The sequence below is a fragment of the Lactuca saligna genome, chromosome 5, assembly GCF_052625555.1.
Source record: "Lactuca saligna cultivar CGN05327 chromosome 5, ASM5262555v1, whole genome shotgun sequence".
Classification (NCBI taxonomy): Eukaryota; Viridiplantae; Streptophyta; class Magnoliopsida; order Asterales; family Asteraceae; genus Lactuca; species Lactuca saligna.
The window spans coordinates 33299940-33317300 of NC_136421.1; the positions used below are offsets into that span (position 1 = coordinate 33299940).

General features: G+C 32.1%; 2 protein-coding genes across 2 annotated transcripts; both read left to right on the top strand.

Annotated features, from left to right (window-relative positions):
• The first annotated feature begins 7276 nt into the window (after window positions 1-7276).
• Window positions 7277-9504, top strand: LOC144997570 (uncharacterized). Its single transcript, XM_078957463.1, has 4 exons — window positions 7277-7513; window positions 8266-8581; window positions 8708-8867; window positions 8971-9504. The coding sequence occupies exons 1-4, from the start codon at window positions 7346-7348 to the stop codon at window positions 9425-9427; spliced, it is 1101 nt and encodes a 366-aa protein (XP_078813589.1). The 5' UTR covers window positions 7277-7345; the 3' UTR covers window positions 9428-9504.
• A 1616-nt stretch (window positions 9505-11120) lies between these two features.
• On the top strand, window positions 11121-13126 carry LOC144998497 (uncharacterized). Its single transcript, XM_078958244.1, has 4 exons — window positions 11121-11420; window positions 11885-12191; window positions 12276-12435; window positions 12562-13126. Exons 1-4 carry the CDS (start codon window positions 11241-11243, stop codon window positions 13019-13021), a joined length of 1107 nt encoding a protein of 368 aa, XP_078814370.1. The 5' UTR covers window positions 11121-11240; the 3' UTR covers window positions 13022-13126.
• Window positions 13127-17361: the final 4235 nt, after the last annotated feature.

Consider the following 17361-nt stretch of genomic DNA (forward strand, 5'->3'; position numbering starts at 1 on the left):
AATGTGGAATTCCTAGAGTTTCAACTTGTAAACCTTAATCCACTTCCTTGGGCCCTTAATCCAATAATCCATATGATAAGTCCTTTGGACTAAATCTTCATGGAGTCCACAAATATTTAGTCCACACAATCCACATGGATCATTAGCCTATAATATAAGTATCACTGATTTACATAATCAATCACCGTTAATTTAATTAGTCTCTTTTGATCACTAAATTAATTCCAAATTAATTTTTGATCAATACTGATTAAATAATATGATTTCTCAATTAACATATTATACTTATAATATATTAATAAATCACAAATAACCTCTTTCTCAAATATTTATCCTATCAAATTATTCTAGTGAATGCAACCCAAAATGGACCATGCTACTATCGGGTCAAGTACATACCAATTATAGTTATGGGCTTAGACACATAATCCAACAGTCTCCTACTTAGATAAGTCTAATAACTATTATTGCAAGTACGACTCCAAAATCTGATTAGCAATCGTAGCTCTCAAAAGATGGTGGTCAAACTCTGATTAATAATGCGGCCATTAGATAAGGGATCATATATTCTTCCATTATAGATATCATATGGACATGAGACATGGATTATAATCATTCTCTCTGTCCATGTGTTGTTTCCCGATTTTCGATTTATGACGACCGACTAATTGAACAAATCAAATAAGTCCAGATTTGGCAAATCGCTTAGGGTTGTCATCACTAAGGTGTTGTTTGGTTTTTCGAAGTGAAAATTCATGAAGTCTGCGGACCACCTCTGCAATCCTCTATAGCAGAAGAGGTGGAAGAAACGGATGCAACCTATAATAAGAAGCATGTTTGTTTCTTAACATCTGCAGATTACTGCAGTAAACTGAAATTTAAATAAACTAATTTTATAAACTGAAAATAGTTATCCAACACCGAAATTTTAATAATTCTAGTCTTAAAACATTGAAAGAATACTAAAAAGAACATGTAAAAAACCAAAATATAAAACTTTAAAAATTATAAAAGAAGATAACAATTTTATTCTAGAAAAAAACTAATTTTAAAAACAATTTTATATGTGTATAGCGGGCGAGGCCCAGTGACAGGCGGGGCCTAGGAGAAACATATCTGTATACCGAGCGGGGCTCGATGCCCGGCGGAGCCTGATGCCGAACACTGTTCAATGGCGGGCCGGGCCAGATAAAGGGGCGAGGGCCAATATATGTGATTATGTGTATGATATGTGGTAGTATGTGGAACTCACCAAGTTTCATGCTTACGGTTTTCAGTTTTTATTTCAGGCACTTTCAGTTGCAAAGAGAAGAGCTTGGGATGACTGCATTGCACACACCATGATGTTTAACAAGAGTTGTTTACTCTGATGTTTTAATTTGAAAACTTTGATAATAATATTTTGAAATACTATGAATTATATTTGATGGAATGGTTTGATAACTATGGTTTTATGTAATGGTTAAAGTGAAATTTTTAGTCATAAATTTTTGGGATGTTACAATTAATGTTTTGAAATACTTTGAATTACAAACCGTAGTTATAAAACCATAGTTATCAAACCATTATATATATATATATATATATATATATATATATATATGTGTGTGTGTGTGTGTGTTTGTGTGTGTGTGTAAACATCTTAAATTTTAGTAAAAGGGAGTAGTCCAAATAGGGCTTAACTATAGACATATGAAACAAAATAAGGTTTCATAACAACGAGATCCAACTGACACTAATCCTCATATTTTGAAAAACAAACCAACTATGGAAATAGTCAATCAATTTATTAACAAATTACTTCTATGATTACTAAAAAACGTTTCATTTGAAAGTTACAAATAATCCACCACATAATCATTATAGACTCCGATACCATATAATTAACGATAGACATACGAAACAACTCTATACAATGGATTGTGTCTTTCAATAGATAGTCTCATCTTTAAGTCCTAAAGATTTTTTTTCCCAAAAAAAATTAGTGTATTTTATTTTGACTAAAAACAATTTATAAAATTCCTGTATATAAAAATGGGTTAAATCATTTTTGGTCATTTAATTTTTGGTTTTTATGCTCATTTGTTCACTTAATTATTTTTAAGTTTTAAAAGGTCGTCAAACTTTTGGCTTTGTGCTCATTTAGTCATTTAACTTTTGGTTTGGTCACATTTAGTCACCTAACTTATAAAATTATGCTCATTTAGTCACTAAATTTTTAATTTTTTTCAAAGGTTTAGTGACTAAATAAGCATAATTTTAAAAGTTAGCTGACTAAATGAGTACAGATCTAAAAGTTAAGTGACCAAACCAAAAGTTAAGTGACTAAATGAACACAAAATCACAAGTTTGATAACCTTTTAAAACTCACAAAGAGTTTAGTGACCAAATAAACACAAAACTAAAAGTTAAATGACCAAAAATAACTTAAACCTTATAAAAATCTAAATATATTTTGTCAAGGTGTCATACTTGTTTCTTATTTTACGAACATGAGTTTGATTCATTATACAAAAAATTTCTTTTTTCAACTTTAACTCAAACAAAAAACTATATTTTAGTTTTTATATGAAAAAAACCTTATATATTGTAGTTGTGTTGATTTAGGTATTTACTCACGTTAAAAATATCTAGGTTCAATTTTTAACACTAAAATTTAAAAATTAATAATATTATGTTTGTTTCATAATACCATTAATGTTCTTCAAACCAAAATATGAAAATAAGAAAAAAAAGGAAAATTAAACTGCTTCTTATTTAATCATCATGCTTCATCCTCTTATCCCTTCAATGACTGACATGTGTAAACCATTAATTTTTTTTTTCATCTTTTGATTTTAATACGCTTAATTCCCTTTCTTCATTTAATTTTTATATTTGTAACGATCTTGTAGTAGAATAAGTAGAAGGGATAATAATTTAGAAGAGTAATAACGTTTCCCGTTTGTTCATATTAGATCCTTAACGTATTTTTTGTGTGTATTACATCATTAAAGTTGTTATAACTGTTTAGAAATAATTCATTTTACCAGTTTCTTCCTGTTAAAATAACTATTTGTAAACGGTTAGAATAACCTTAATGATGTAATACACACAAAATATGCGTAGGGACCTAAAATGAACGAACAAGAAACATTATTACTCTCCTAAGATTTTTAGTATTTATTATTTTGAATATATATTTTTAAGATTTTTATTATTTATTTATATATGTGTATTTCATATAAAGTTGTTGAAATTAAAAAGAATAAAAAGTAGAAAAGTTTAGATTGGATTGGATTGAATTTTGTAACCACGTCATCGAGTTAACCTCTAGCAAAACAAAACCTCTACCAAGGAGCTAGAGAGAAGAACAAATTAAGGCCGGATTGGATTTTGTAACCACATTATCCAGTTAACCCAAGCCTTAGAATTCTGAAACGTAAACCAACGAAAAAAAAAGATCCATAGCAAAATCAAAGAGCATATCTTTTCTAGGTTTATTGCTACTAAAAAGTAAAGAATTACGAAACGTCCAAAGCATCCATATGACCATCATGAACACCGACTCAACAATCGAGCGTTCCATATAAAGAGTCGATTTAGAATCCACCCAATCCACCACATCACGGATAGATGAAAACACAAGAAATTCCAAGTGAAGCCACTGCCTAACCCGACTCCAAACCTGATTAGCAACCAAAAACTGCAGCAATAAATGTTTCACACTTTCTTGAGAATTATAACACACAAAACACAATAAGGAATCTATCATCACCCTATTTCCACCGGTTTAGCTCTTACCGGAATGCGATCCAAAAAGCACACACCATGAAAAATGTTAATTTTAATATGGACAAAATGGTTCCACCTAGCAGACATACTACCCATAGGAAGCGTCATATCATTAACCCAATTTTGTGCCGATTTAACAGTAAAGATACTCGATGATTCAATCTCCCAAGACCACTTATCCGGCAATTCCCCTATGCGAATAGGATTTAATATCTCCACAAGATAATCATATTCGGTCGATTTAGCCCCTTGTCTACTCCCCCGACGCCAATGAAAATTACATTCCCCCGAATCCCATTATTCACTTACTCGAGCATCTTGATTAAAGGTCAAAGCAAAGAGCCTCCCAAACCGATGCCTAAGAGGAATATCCAAGCACCAAACATCCTTCTAGAACCTCGTTTGAGTCTCATCCCTCACCATTCTATACATGAAATTATAATGAATATAACCATTCTCATGGAGGTGATGAATGGATCCTACAATCTTTTGCCAAACACCCCTCCAGTTCCTATTCTCAAATCGTCCGAAAAAACACCACCTTCCCCATGACAAAATTTGACAATTTAAACCCAAAGAGCTCCTTTGTCATTAAGAAACCGCCACTTCCATTTATAAAGAAGACCGAGTTAAAAACATCCAAACTACCAACCCCAAGATCTACAAGTTTCTTGTTTAAAAAGTAAAAATTTACTATAGGAGTTTATAGTTTCATATGGGGATAATAACTTAAGTGGGTAATAAAGTTTCCAGTTTGTCCATATTAGGTTCCTAACATATTTTTTGTGTGTATTACACCATTAAGGTTGTTATAACCGTTTAGAAATAATATTTTTTACCGGTATTTTCCTATTAAAAGAACTATTTGTAAACAGTTATAATAACCTTTATGGTGTAATACGTATAAAAAATTTGTTAGAGACATAAAATAAACAAACAGAAAAGGATATTTAGCCTTCTAAATCATTATCCCTAAGTAGAAAAGGATATTTAACCTCTTTTAAGAGTAATGCTTATATTCATTTCCTTCCACAACATGGAGATTTAGATTTGGGTAAATTACACCGAACGTCCCTTGTGTACATGCTAGAAAGCGTGTTTAGTCTCTATTTTCAAAGATTAACTCGGACCGTCCTTCGTTTGCTTAAAACTTGCTAACTTCGTCCCTCATATGTGTTTTTGTTGCAAATTTAGTCCACTCCACATTTGAAATGACCATTATGCCCTTAAATATTTATTTAAGTTAATCTAATATTATTTATTATTGTTTATAACTTAAAAAAACAACTCTCTAATATAAATCTCTCTCATACGAATGAAAATACCACCACCACCTCCGATGTCTCTCCCTCCCCATCTCTTACTCTCCCCTATCTCTCTCTCCATTCTTCTTCAATACAAAACACACACACACACACATGCAAACATGTGTTCTGATCGAGATAACAAGAAACCCAAAACACACACACACACACATCGGAAAAGAAAGCATGTTTTCTTGGAGTAGCCCCCCCGTCGACTTACACCATATATGAGGAAGATGAAATGTTGGTGGACGGAATCCTCCTCGATCTGGTGGCGGTGGACATCACGTTCCTCGATCTGATTACGTCGATCAGAATCCTTTTACTTCTCCTGCGACTTGTTCGTTCCAATTTGCAGGTTTAGGGTTTAGTTAGGTTTGATTTGTAGGTTTATGGTTTTTTCCGATTTGTAGGTTTAGGGTCTCGCTGGATCTGTATGGAGGAAAGGGGTGGGATGGTTCCATAAATTGAAGTCGAAATCTAAATCATACATCGGTGGTGGTCGTCGTTCTTGAGCAATCGATGAGTTCAGACCACGGTGGAGACTGGAGAGTCCAGGTCGGACGATTTATGTGATATTTATAAAATCACGTATTTGCAGGGGTGGAAACGGGCTCCTGGGATTCAACGACGGAATTTTTTTGTTGGTTTGAGATAGGAATGATCGCTGATGATGTATTAATTTTTTGAGAGATTATTTTGGTTGTGGATGTATCGATTTCTTTGTTTAAGGTCTTGAAGAGGGTTTGGAGTTGTGGAGTAACGGATTTGATTTCTTGATATATATATATATATATATATATATATATATATATATATATATATATATATATATATATATATATATATATATAATTTAAAACTGATGAATAAATAAAAGAAATGAAAAAAGAAATTATTAAGGGTAAAATGGTTATTTCATGTCAATAAGGACTAAGCATGCAAGAAAAAAACAAATCAGGGACGGTCTGAATTAATTTTTGAAAATAGGGACTAAACACGTTTTGTGGCATGTGCACGAGGAACGATTGGTGTAATTTACCCTTTAGATTTTGACTGTTTTGAAATAGAAACTAATACCGTAATAATCTATAGGATGTGGTAATGATGTTTTTAAGTTTCTACATTTAATTTTCTTGTTTCAAAGTATTTTATTATTATATTATTAATGTAAAATTAATTAATTGTATAGGAATTTTAGATAAAAGAAATATTTTTTCATATTCCTTTTAATTCTTTTTACGTATGATATTAGCGATCAAATAAAAGAAACAATATTTATATATTTAATGAATTTCAATATATAATCTTCCGTTTTTAAGTAAAATGAAACATATTTCCATAATTTTTTCTACGTTTATTATAGTTATTAAACTAAATAAACGATATTTATATGTTTATTAGTTATATTGGTAAGTAGTACTTTCTTTTTCACCTCTAATAAGGACTACAAATAAATTAATATTATCTTAATTAAATAACAAAATCGTTTTATTTGTCATTAACTTTTAATATTAACTTTTATTGACTATACTATTTTTATATTTATAATGACTCATAATATATATATATATATATATATATATATATATATATATATATATATATAGTATAGTCATTAAAAGTTAATATTATAATAATTTTTATTAATTCATAATATGAATATATATAATATTTTTCATGCATATAAATATAAACATATCTTTTAAAAGTAAATAAATAAATATAATAATCATCACCGATGATATATATATATATATATATATATATATATATATATATATATATATATATATATATATATATATATATATATATATAGAGAGAGAGAGAGAGAGAGAGAGAGGGGTATGATTAACATTAATATTGATGTTTCGTTATCATTTATTTTTTAAAGTAAAATTTTAATATTTATAAACAACTTGATAGATAAATTAGTGTAATATTATCATAAAAGTTATTATTATAGTCATTTAGTAAGTCGGTGTAGTATCCATATAAATTTTAATAATAGTACTGTCAAATCATTTCATATATTTTAGAGTCCAATTTGAGATAAATGCTAATATTGTAATCATTTGGATGTCCTAATTGAGAGTCCCACGTTGCAAGTTGGCTTTGCATACACCCCAAGATTATTATCAAACTAATTAATAAGGTGTTTCCTAAGAACAATGTATTTCTCGTGGTCACGAAAACCAAAATATTCAACTACTTTTAGGCTTTATTTGCTCCATAACCTAAACATTTTCTTCTCCAATCTTGCAATGTCAATGGTTTCCTTCGCTATGTCTCACTTTTCTTCCACATTGAGCTTCAATTTCCCCACTAAAATCCCCCATCACACCACTTTTTCACGATATACCAAATCTTTCACCATCACAACTTCAGCTTCTTTGGATTATTCAACCGATAAATCCACAGTCTCATTAAAGGTTAGAACGTAATTAATCTATCTCCTCCTATTGATAGGGAATCAAAGTATTAAATGCTTGAATGTTTGTTATAATGTTATGGAAATGATTCGTACACAATAATTTTTTGTTATATACAACAATTTATACATTATATAGTTGTACAATATAAATTTTAAAACATCAATTGTTATGTACGGAGAAAAATTAATGTTATTAATGTACAACATGATAACTTATTATTATTATTATTATTATTATTATTATTATTATTTTAACAAGGCAGGGGACAAAAAAGAAAGAGATGCTAGAGGACAAAAAGGAAAGAAAGAAACAAAGTCTTACCCCATAGGGTTTACACACCACTTCTCGTAACAAGATGTTTAGATGATAACTAAAATGACATAAATGGAACGTGTCATCTCTCTAGCTTAAGGACCTATTTTTTTTTTTTTTCAAAAATATCACGAAATTATCACTTTGTAAAATCACTGAAGTGATCTTTGTGAACTTACTATCTTTTGCGAAATTCTTGATCATACCTATTTAAAACTACCTATTTCTATGCAAAACAAATATAGCAAATCAAAAGTTTTTATATATAATGTGAACTATCAATTAATATAGAAAATCCACAAATTAAAACGTATTCATATAGATGGTTAAGTATTCAACGATGGTTCTGGTCATTTCACAATATGGCACCTACAATATTCAATTTATTGTAATAATTATTTATTTACCAAATATTAATCTCGTGATTTATTTTTCAGACTAGCAACTGGCAATGGAAGTTTAATGACAATTCTATCAAAATTTATTACGAGGAGCATGGAAATGAGAGTGATGGACCAAGGAAAAACATTCTCATGATACCCGCTATTTCAGATATTAGCAGCGTTGAAGAATGGAGATTGGTGGCTAAAGACATCATCCAACGATCTGGGAATGCTAACTGGCGAGCCACCATCGTCGATTGGCCTGGTCTTGGTTATTCTGAGCGGCCAAAAATAGATTATAATGCTGACGTCATGGAGTCGTTTCTTGTTGACTTCATCCTCGATCAAAATACTCCAGTTAACAGCCTTAGTAGGTGTTACATATATGTTTACATATATGTTTATATATTGCATGCATGGTTTTGATTTAAAGGAAACTTTTATAAAACTCTATGCGCTTTGTGTTCATATATCTTGTGTACTCGAATGCATGTAGCGGAAGATTTGGTGATCATTGGAGGAGGCCATGGTGCGACGCTAGCCATCCGTGCTGCTAAAAAGGGTTTGGTCAAACCAGCCGCCATTGTTGCTGTTGCTCCCACCTGGTCTGGTCCTCTTCCCATCCATTTTGGTCGTGATTCCAAGACAGAATCAAGGTACATATATATATCTCTTTACACAATAAGACAAATACTTATACAACATATATCTCATGATATTCAAACTTTTGATATTAATTAACTATTCAATAATTTATAGATACAAATTGCTTAGAGATACCTTAAGGTCCCCAGTTGTAGGTTGGATGATGTACAAACTAACAGTGAGTAACAAGGAATTCATGCGACATCAGTATAAATCTCATATCTATGCTGATTATGCGAATGTCACGTCAGCCATCATCGATAGTAGACATGAGCTGACAAAAATGAAAGGTGCTCGTTATGCTCCGGCTTCTTTCTTGACGGGTCTATTTGACCCTGTGAAGACCCGTGAAGAGTTTCTTGAACTGTTTGAAGGGTTAGAGGATAAAGTACCAGTCTTGGTTGTATCCACTTCTAGTGCAAGAAAGAAGTCGAAAGCAGAAATGGAAGCTCTTAGAGAAGCCAAAGGTGTGAGTAAGTTTGTGGAGGTTCCTGGAGCCCTCCTTCCACAAGAAGAATACCCTTATTTAGTTGCAAGAGAGATTTATAGTTTCTTGCAAAATATAATATAAAGGAACATTTTCTAAAAATGTAATCACATCTTGATCAGGGATCGATGTAAGTTCAATAATTGCATACCTTATCTATATTTGTATCTGTTGTTTAATATATATATATATATATATATATATATATATATATATATATATATATATATATATATATATATATATATATATGTTGTATGATGATTAATTAATGCTCAGAGTTATGCGGATAATTGATTTGTGATAAACTTTGTTGTCTAAAACAACAACGGAATTTACCCCCGTTCCATACAAATGGGGTAAGGTGTGATAGGATGGTAACGTTGGGTTGAGACGCATATGTTTCCGTAGGAGACCTCCAACAATAGAAAATAATGCAAATAAAAATAAGTATATTAAAGTACATATTCCTCAATTGCTCACAAATTGAAGTTATTTCTACATAATTAAGATCTTTACATAAAAAATATTGGTATGACATAAAATATAAATTAAAGTGGCATATGACTAAAGAAGAGCTAGACCAACAAACTAAAAAGAAATTATGCACATGAGGAGCAGCAATGCCAGCAAGTAAAACATGGATAAATATGCAAGTTGTGAAAGAAAATATAAGAAGTGAATTGAAAGAAGATAAAGAAAATATAAGAAGTGAATTGAAAGAAGATACTAGTAGTCGAGTACACATGGCGGAAGTAAATAAGAAACAAGTATAAGAAAATGAAACTAGCCATGAGCATTAATAAGGAAAAGGAAGCTAGACCCTAAACTATACCACTTTACTTGCTACCCTAATTAAGCTTCCATAGTTTTCTATCTATGCTCATGTCCTTTGTAAGGGCAATGTCCATTGATGAAGAAGTAAACATGACCCTTTCACTCTGAGCTAGTCTTATATAAGCATGCATTCCACTCATCTAACTTATTTTAGTTTAAATCATTTATTACACATATAAAATTCAAATAACTATTAGAAAACACTAAAATTTATTCAACATATAACTTATCAATAAATACAATATATAGGAACAATTCAAATAATAACCACACGAATATTAAAAAAACACTAGAACCGATCATTTTGAGAGTTGAATAATCATACATTTTTTCATTTGTTAACATATTTATTATCTAAGAACGTATCAAAATCAAGAATTTTTATTTTTTAAAATAAAAAATTATCATTGATATGTTTTTAAGACAAAAAAATGTTCTGGAAATATGAGTTTAAGTGACATTATTATTAAATAATTTTTTATCTTAAAAATATAATATTGATATTGATGTCGTATTGTCGAGAAAAAATCATCACTTTGAATATGTTTGATTATTTAATTAGATAACATCTGAAAGTTCGAAAAAGAAAAAATGATTAAAAACCATTGAATTGCAAAATAATGGATTCTAAATGCTCTAAAAGCAAAAAAAATTTGGAGCTCTTAAAGAAAAATTTTCAACCCAAAAAACTCGTTTTATATCTATAATATGATAGTTTTTTTTTTTTTTTTTTTTTTTAAAATTTTTTTTTTAATTTTATTTATTTATTTTTAATTTTTTTTATGATACTCTTAGTAGATTGTTTATAAGTTCCAAGTTTAACTTTTTAAGTTTTTATTGTGGATCTAACACCAAAAGATTCCCTTTTCGTGATTGTTCTATACCTTTGACATAAAAATGCATGATTTTTTCAGCGACCCTTCCCCTAATTGCTTGTATTCCAAATACGGACACGTCTGTGTTGTTTCGTGTGGTCATGAAACCAAAATACTCAACTAACTACTTTTTAGGTATCAAATTTCCCCCAAAATTTTAAACAATTTCTTCTACAATCTTGCAAATGTCAATGGTTTCCTCTACCATCCCTCACTTTTATTCATCATTAAGCTTGGGTTTCTCCACTAAAATCCCTCGTCCCGCCGTTTTTTCTCGGTATCGCAATCTCTATTCGAAGTCTTTCACTGTTAAAGCTTCAGCCTCTTTGGATTATTCAACCGATAAATCATCTATCTCATCAAAGGTTAGTAGTTAATCTCCTTCCCGCCATTAAATTTCTCATCGATGTTCTTGTTTCTGTGAGTAGTCCCTGGATTTTGAAATTTACAGTAATCATATGTTTTCAATTTCTCTAAAAATCGAGTAAACAACGACAATTTACTTGACCAATTTTGAAAATCTGAATTGTATTAAGTGTTCAATTCATCTTCCCTGAACCAATTATGTCCTATTTTGTTTGTGAATCACAAAGGTGTTAATGCTTATCCATCCCCTCACCCCTTGCAAATAAAATCGGAAAATTATGTTTGATGTCAAACCCAGTTTCGATACACATTGATTTCCTTTCTAGTTTCTCAACAATTTCAATTCACTATACCAAATGTGAAACTCCCATTTGGTGTCACAGAAATTGCACATTGAGTAGTATTACTATTGTTGTCTAGTGATCATGTTTGGGTCTAATTTGTTCTTAAATTGATTTTTCAGACTAGCAGCTGGCAATGGAAATTCAAGGATAATTCTATCAAAATACATTACGAGGAGCATGGAGACGAAAGTAACGCAGCAACCAAAAATATTCTTATGATGCCAACTATTTCAGATGTGAGCACAGTGGAAGAATGGAGATTGGTAGCTAAAGACATCCTTCAACAATCTGGAAATGTTAATTGGCGAGCCACCATTGTTGATTGGCCTGGTCTTGGTTATTCCGATCGCCCAAAGCTGGAATACAATGCTGATGTCATGGAATCTTTTCTTGTTGACTTCATCCTTCACCAAAATACTCCAATAGGTGTTACATTTATCAAGTTTGCTTCAAAAATAACTTTTTTACAAAAACTATTTTTCATAAATTGTGTACTCTGAATAAATACAGGGAAAGATTTAGTGATAATTGGAGGAGGACATGCTGCGACTATAGCAATCCGTGCTGCTAAAAAGGGTTTGGTCAAACCAACCGCCATTGCTGCTGTTGCTCCCACGTGGTCTGGTCCTCTTCCCATTGTATTTGGTCGTGATTCCAAGACAGAAACAAGGCACGTATATCTTTTCCAAATCTACAAATTTCGTCCCCCAAATGAATCTTTTTTCAGTTTTGGTCCTTATTTGAGGGTTTCATAACGTTTCTATTCACATCCTGATATTATTCAACTATTTTACAGATATGGACTTCTTAGAGAGACGTTAAGGGCCCCAGGTGTAGGTTGGATGATGTATAATATACTAGTAAGCAACAAGAAATCCATCAAATCCCAATATAAATCCCACGTGTATGCTGACTCAGCAAACGTGACACCTGCCATAATTGAAAGTAGATACGAGCTCACGAAACAGAAAGGGGCCCGTTATGTCCCGGCTGCTTTCTTAACGGGTCAACTTGACCCGGTGAAGACCCGTGAAGAGTTTGTTCAACTGTTTGAAGGGTTAGAGGGTAAAGTAGCGGTTTTAGTTGTGTCGACCTCTGGTGCACCAAAGAGGTCGAAAGCAGAAATGGAAGCTCTTAGAGAAGCTAAAGGTGTTACTAAGTTTGTTGAGGTTCAAGGAGCTTTACTTCCACATGAAGAATACCCTCATTTAGTTGCTAGAGAGGTTTATAGTTTCTTGCAAGATTTAATAATATAAAATAATTCTTTATATACTGTGAAAGTCCCAAGAATAATGTAACCTTGAGTAGGGATGTAAATTACACGAGTACATATCTAAATCTTTATCTGTGTTTGTCATAAATTGATGATGAACAACCTATTTTTGAGTATGAGGAATCCTTAGAAAAGTCCATATATAATGGGCTTATTAACGATAAAGTTATGGATTTATAAAAAAAAAAAAACAGAATAGAACGAAAATGTGGAAATTGTTTACGGAAAATGATAAGAAATCAAGAATCGGTTACACATCTATGACTTTACCTGGTAATGCTTTGAGGGTATTTTTGTTAGAAAAGGGGCCATGAGCGTATGACTTTAAAGAAAACTAGAGATGAGTCGAAATTAAAGAAAACTGACGGTTAATCTCACTAATTCTATGTTCTCCTTTATCGTAACTATGAAATGTTTGCATTTGGCTATGCAAAAAATGGTTACTTACGGTTTTTTAAGTCGACATGGGTGGGCGGATTCGGATGTAATGAGTACACACTTATTTTATGTTGAAGATGCTATTTTCATTGGGAAATGGTGGCAATTGATGCTAATAGTAGTCTTAGTACTCATTATCACATATCACAGTAACAAGAAACAAAACCCAACTGTTCAACACACACACATATATATATATATATATATATATATATATATATATATATATATATATATATAGGGTTAGGTTCATGTGAAACCACTAGATTTTGTGAGACGGGAAGACCAAATCTTGACCACTCATATTGAATAATCAAAGGTTGATATTAATTTAGATTAAACCATAAAATAGGCGGTGATATTTTTGTAAATTAATGGAACTTTGGGATTAGATCAAGATACAAAGGGGCAGAAATGAAATTTTGCATTCTTTTTTGTTCAGCACACAAAAACTCCCGGTATTCTTCCTAAAAACCCTAGATACGAACACTAAAACTCACTTGATCCAAATCTCAATCATCGTTCTGCTTCCTGAAATTCATCTTCCGATTGTTACATGAAAACCCTCGACAATCAACTAGAACACAAACTTCTTGTGATTTTGAACTCGTCATCTTCGATTACTCTTTGGATCGATTTCATTTGTGGAGTTCTGCACTTTAATCCCTCGATAAAACCCTAAACTTACTTACATTGATTCTTATCGAATATTTCTATCAAAGAAAATGGATATATCAACATGTGCTTCAGAATCTACACCATCAGATCATCTAAATGACATTATTACCAAAACTTCTCAAGAAATTCCAAGTATTTTCAATAGTTTTGTTAATTATCATTATATATCATTGTTCTTGTTTGATAACAAAGATGTTGATTCGAGAATTGATCTTCTATCGTTGCTCCATTCTCCAAATCTACATACTATTAGTGATTAGAGTTAGGCAAATACCCATTATTAGGATCATAAAGTAAAATAGGTGAAACGAAATGAAATAAGATGCAAGCTATACCATACCTTCAAGAAGCAAGCGAAAATGTAGAAAATAACATTAAATTAATCTGCAAAATCGGTAGTAATCAAACTAGCAGGAGTAAGGACCTTGTGCAAATGCATTGCAAAGTATTGAAGATTTTACCTCTGTTTCAAAAATGGCTGGTTTGAGAGATTTTTAGAATCGTTTGACTGGTACCTAGTTGAAAGATGAAATTAGGTAACAATTCCCTGGTATAAGTATTATGATTAGATTTTTTTATTTTTCTAAACAGAACATATAACATATGAAGGAAAAATGATGATTAATTAAAGAATGAAGAAAATACTTTTAAACTGCTACACTTTTAAGCTCAATCTTTGACTTTATAGTTTATAATTATAATATTATGCAACTATTGTACTAATATTAATTATTTTCATGCAGCTAATATTATAACAAGAATGACAAAATCAAAAATAAAAATGATGACAACGGGTAGAAGTAATTAAGTGGAAACTTCAACAGGCAAATGGTTGGTTCAAAAAAGAAAATCATTGAAGTCTATCGATGAATCAACAGCTACAACTTCAAAAGAAAAAAGAAAAAAAGGTACATTATTAGTTATTTTATTCTAATAAAATATTTATCTCATTTGTTTCTGTTATTCTATGTATTATAATAAAATATTATATATTCTATTAATGTTTTTCTACATTCTATTAATCTTATTCTAATAGAATAACTGAATGGAACTTTGGTATTAGATCAAGACACGGAGGGGCAGGAATGAAATTTTTCATTCTTTTTCATTCAGCACACAAAAACACCCATTTGATCCATACAAATATTATGATATAATAAGTATATATGTATAATATTCTTTTGGAATATTACTTTGTAATTAGATGATATAGGATTTTTGGATTTTTGTGGTGTTACTAACATTTATGACTGATGTAATGAATTATATGATAAATCTGATGAAGAAATCTATGTAAAAAGGAGAATCGGTGATAGAAAATATGTTAAAGGAGTGAGAAAGAATAAAGAAGCAAAAAGAAAGAGTAATAGTGGGGATAATTGTGCATGTAACGTCCCAAAATACGACCCAAAAATTTTGTTTAATAATTACTAAAAACACCATATTAATATCATAAAGTAAAACTCGTACGTCAATATTTTAAAACAATAGAAAGCTGTATCAAATCACATCCATGAAAATCTAAAGAACACAACTCCCATGACAACTGAAGCGGTGATGTGTGCGATGCCATCAACCCGAGCTCTTCCCTTTACTTGCGGAAGTACCTGAAACCAAAACTAAAACTGTAAGCACAAAGCTTAGTGAGCTCCCCCAAACTATCACATACCACACAATAACATATAAACACATAGTTAGCCTTGCCCACTGCATCGGACCGAAGTCCGAAAACTGCATCGGATCGAAGTCCGGAACTAACCAGGGCCTTGCCTTTTGCATCAGACAGAAGTCCGGAAACTGCATCGGACCGAAGTCCGGGACTGACTGGGACCTTGTCCCCTACATCAGACCGAAATTAGCTGCATCAGACCGAAATCCGGAATCTGACTAAGCATATCATAGCATAGCATAAACATATGAACTAACATAAGCACATAAACTGTATACTGCATCGGGCTGTAGCCCGGGACACATAACACATAAATCCTGTCTGAGCCACGAAGGCATCAAACATACTAAAACTGCATTGGACCGAAGTCCGGAAACTACTACTAGCTAAACGGGCTGGCATTGTGGCCTTAGACCCGTTCCTACTTGAAGGAAACTCACCTCGTGACGCTAACTGCTGAAATCCTGAATAAGAAATCCCTGACGGCTGCTTCCCAACTATAATGGGAAATAAACACTAAATCAGAATAGGGATTCCTCTATGGGTAAAATGACCATTTTACCTCTATTATGGTGTGGGACACAACATGGTCCAAATCTCAATTCCTTCTAAGTCCATCTATGGCCCCACTATAGGCCCACTAATGGCCCAATTTGCTATATTGGACCTAAATCCTTTTATTGGGCCTAAATCCTTTTATTGGGCCTTACTCAAGCCCAATACCAAAACTTTGGTCATTAGCATCTGAATTCTGATGGGCCATAAAGGCCCAAGGACCCTAAGCCTAAAACCTAGCCCACACTGAGGCCCAACACACGAAGCCCAAAATGGTGGCGTGCGCGGGGTGTACACCAAGGTACGCTAAGCGTACTGGCTGGTGGTCTGTACGCGGCGCGTACTTCCTTGTACGCCCAGATTACAGCCTTGTTAAGCCAACTTTTCATTAAGTGCTTCATAATCCGATCCAGAAGCTACAATTCCAGATCCTAGGCTTATTCAATGACTTGAGCCATAAAGTTGCTTACTTGATGGCTTACAAGTCTCATAAAGACTCAAACTCTCACAAATAACATTCTACTTCCATAAAACTAACTAGATCTCATGCATGGTTCCAAATAAGTCTCAAAGATCAAAACTTTACTGCTATGGGGACACTTGAGCTTCAAGGATAGCAATCCTAAGCTCCAAAAATGAAGTTGTAAGATAAAGGTTCCTCCTTTGGACCTAAAAAGCTCCAAACTTCCAAAACTCCTAGATCTAAACTTACAAAAGGAAAGTTGAAAGCTTTATACCTCTTTTGAATGCCAAATGAAGGAATGATCCCAGATCTATGAGCTCAAGGCACTCAAGTTCTCCTTCTTCCACTTCTCTTCTTCTTCTTCTTCACAAAAATAAGCTCAAAGGTCAAACACACACAAGCAAGGAGCAAAGGGGACGAACTAGGGTTTCTCTAGGGTGAATGACAAGTGAGGAGGCCAAATGGGTGGCTATAATGGGGTTTAAATACATCTCAAACCCTAAAATCAGGGTCTTTCCCC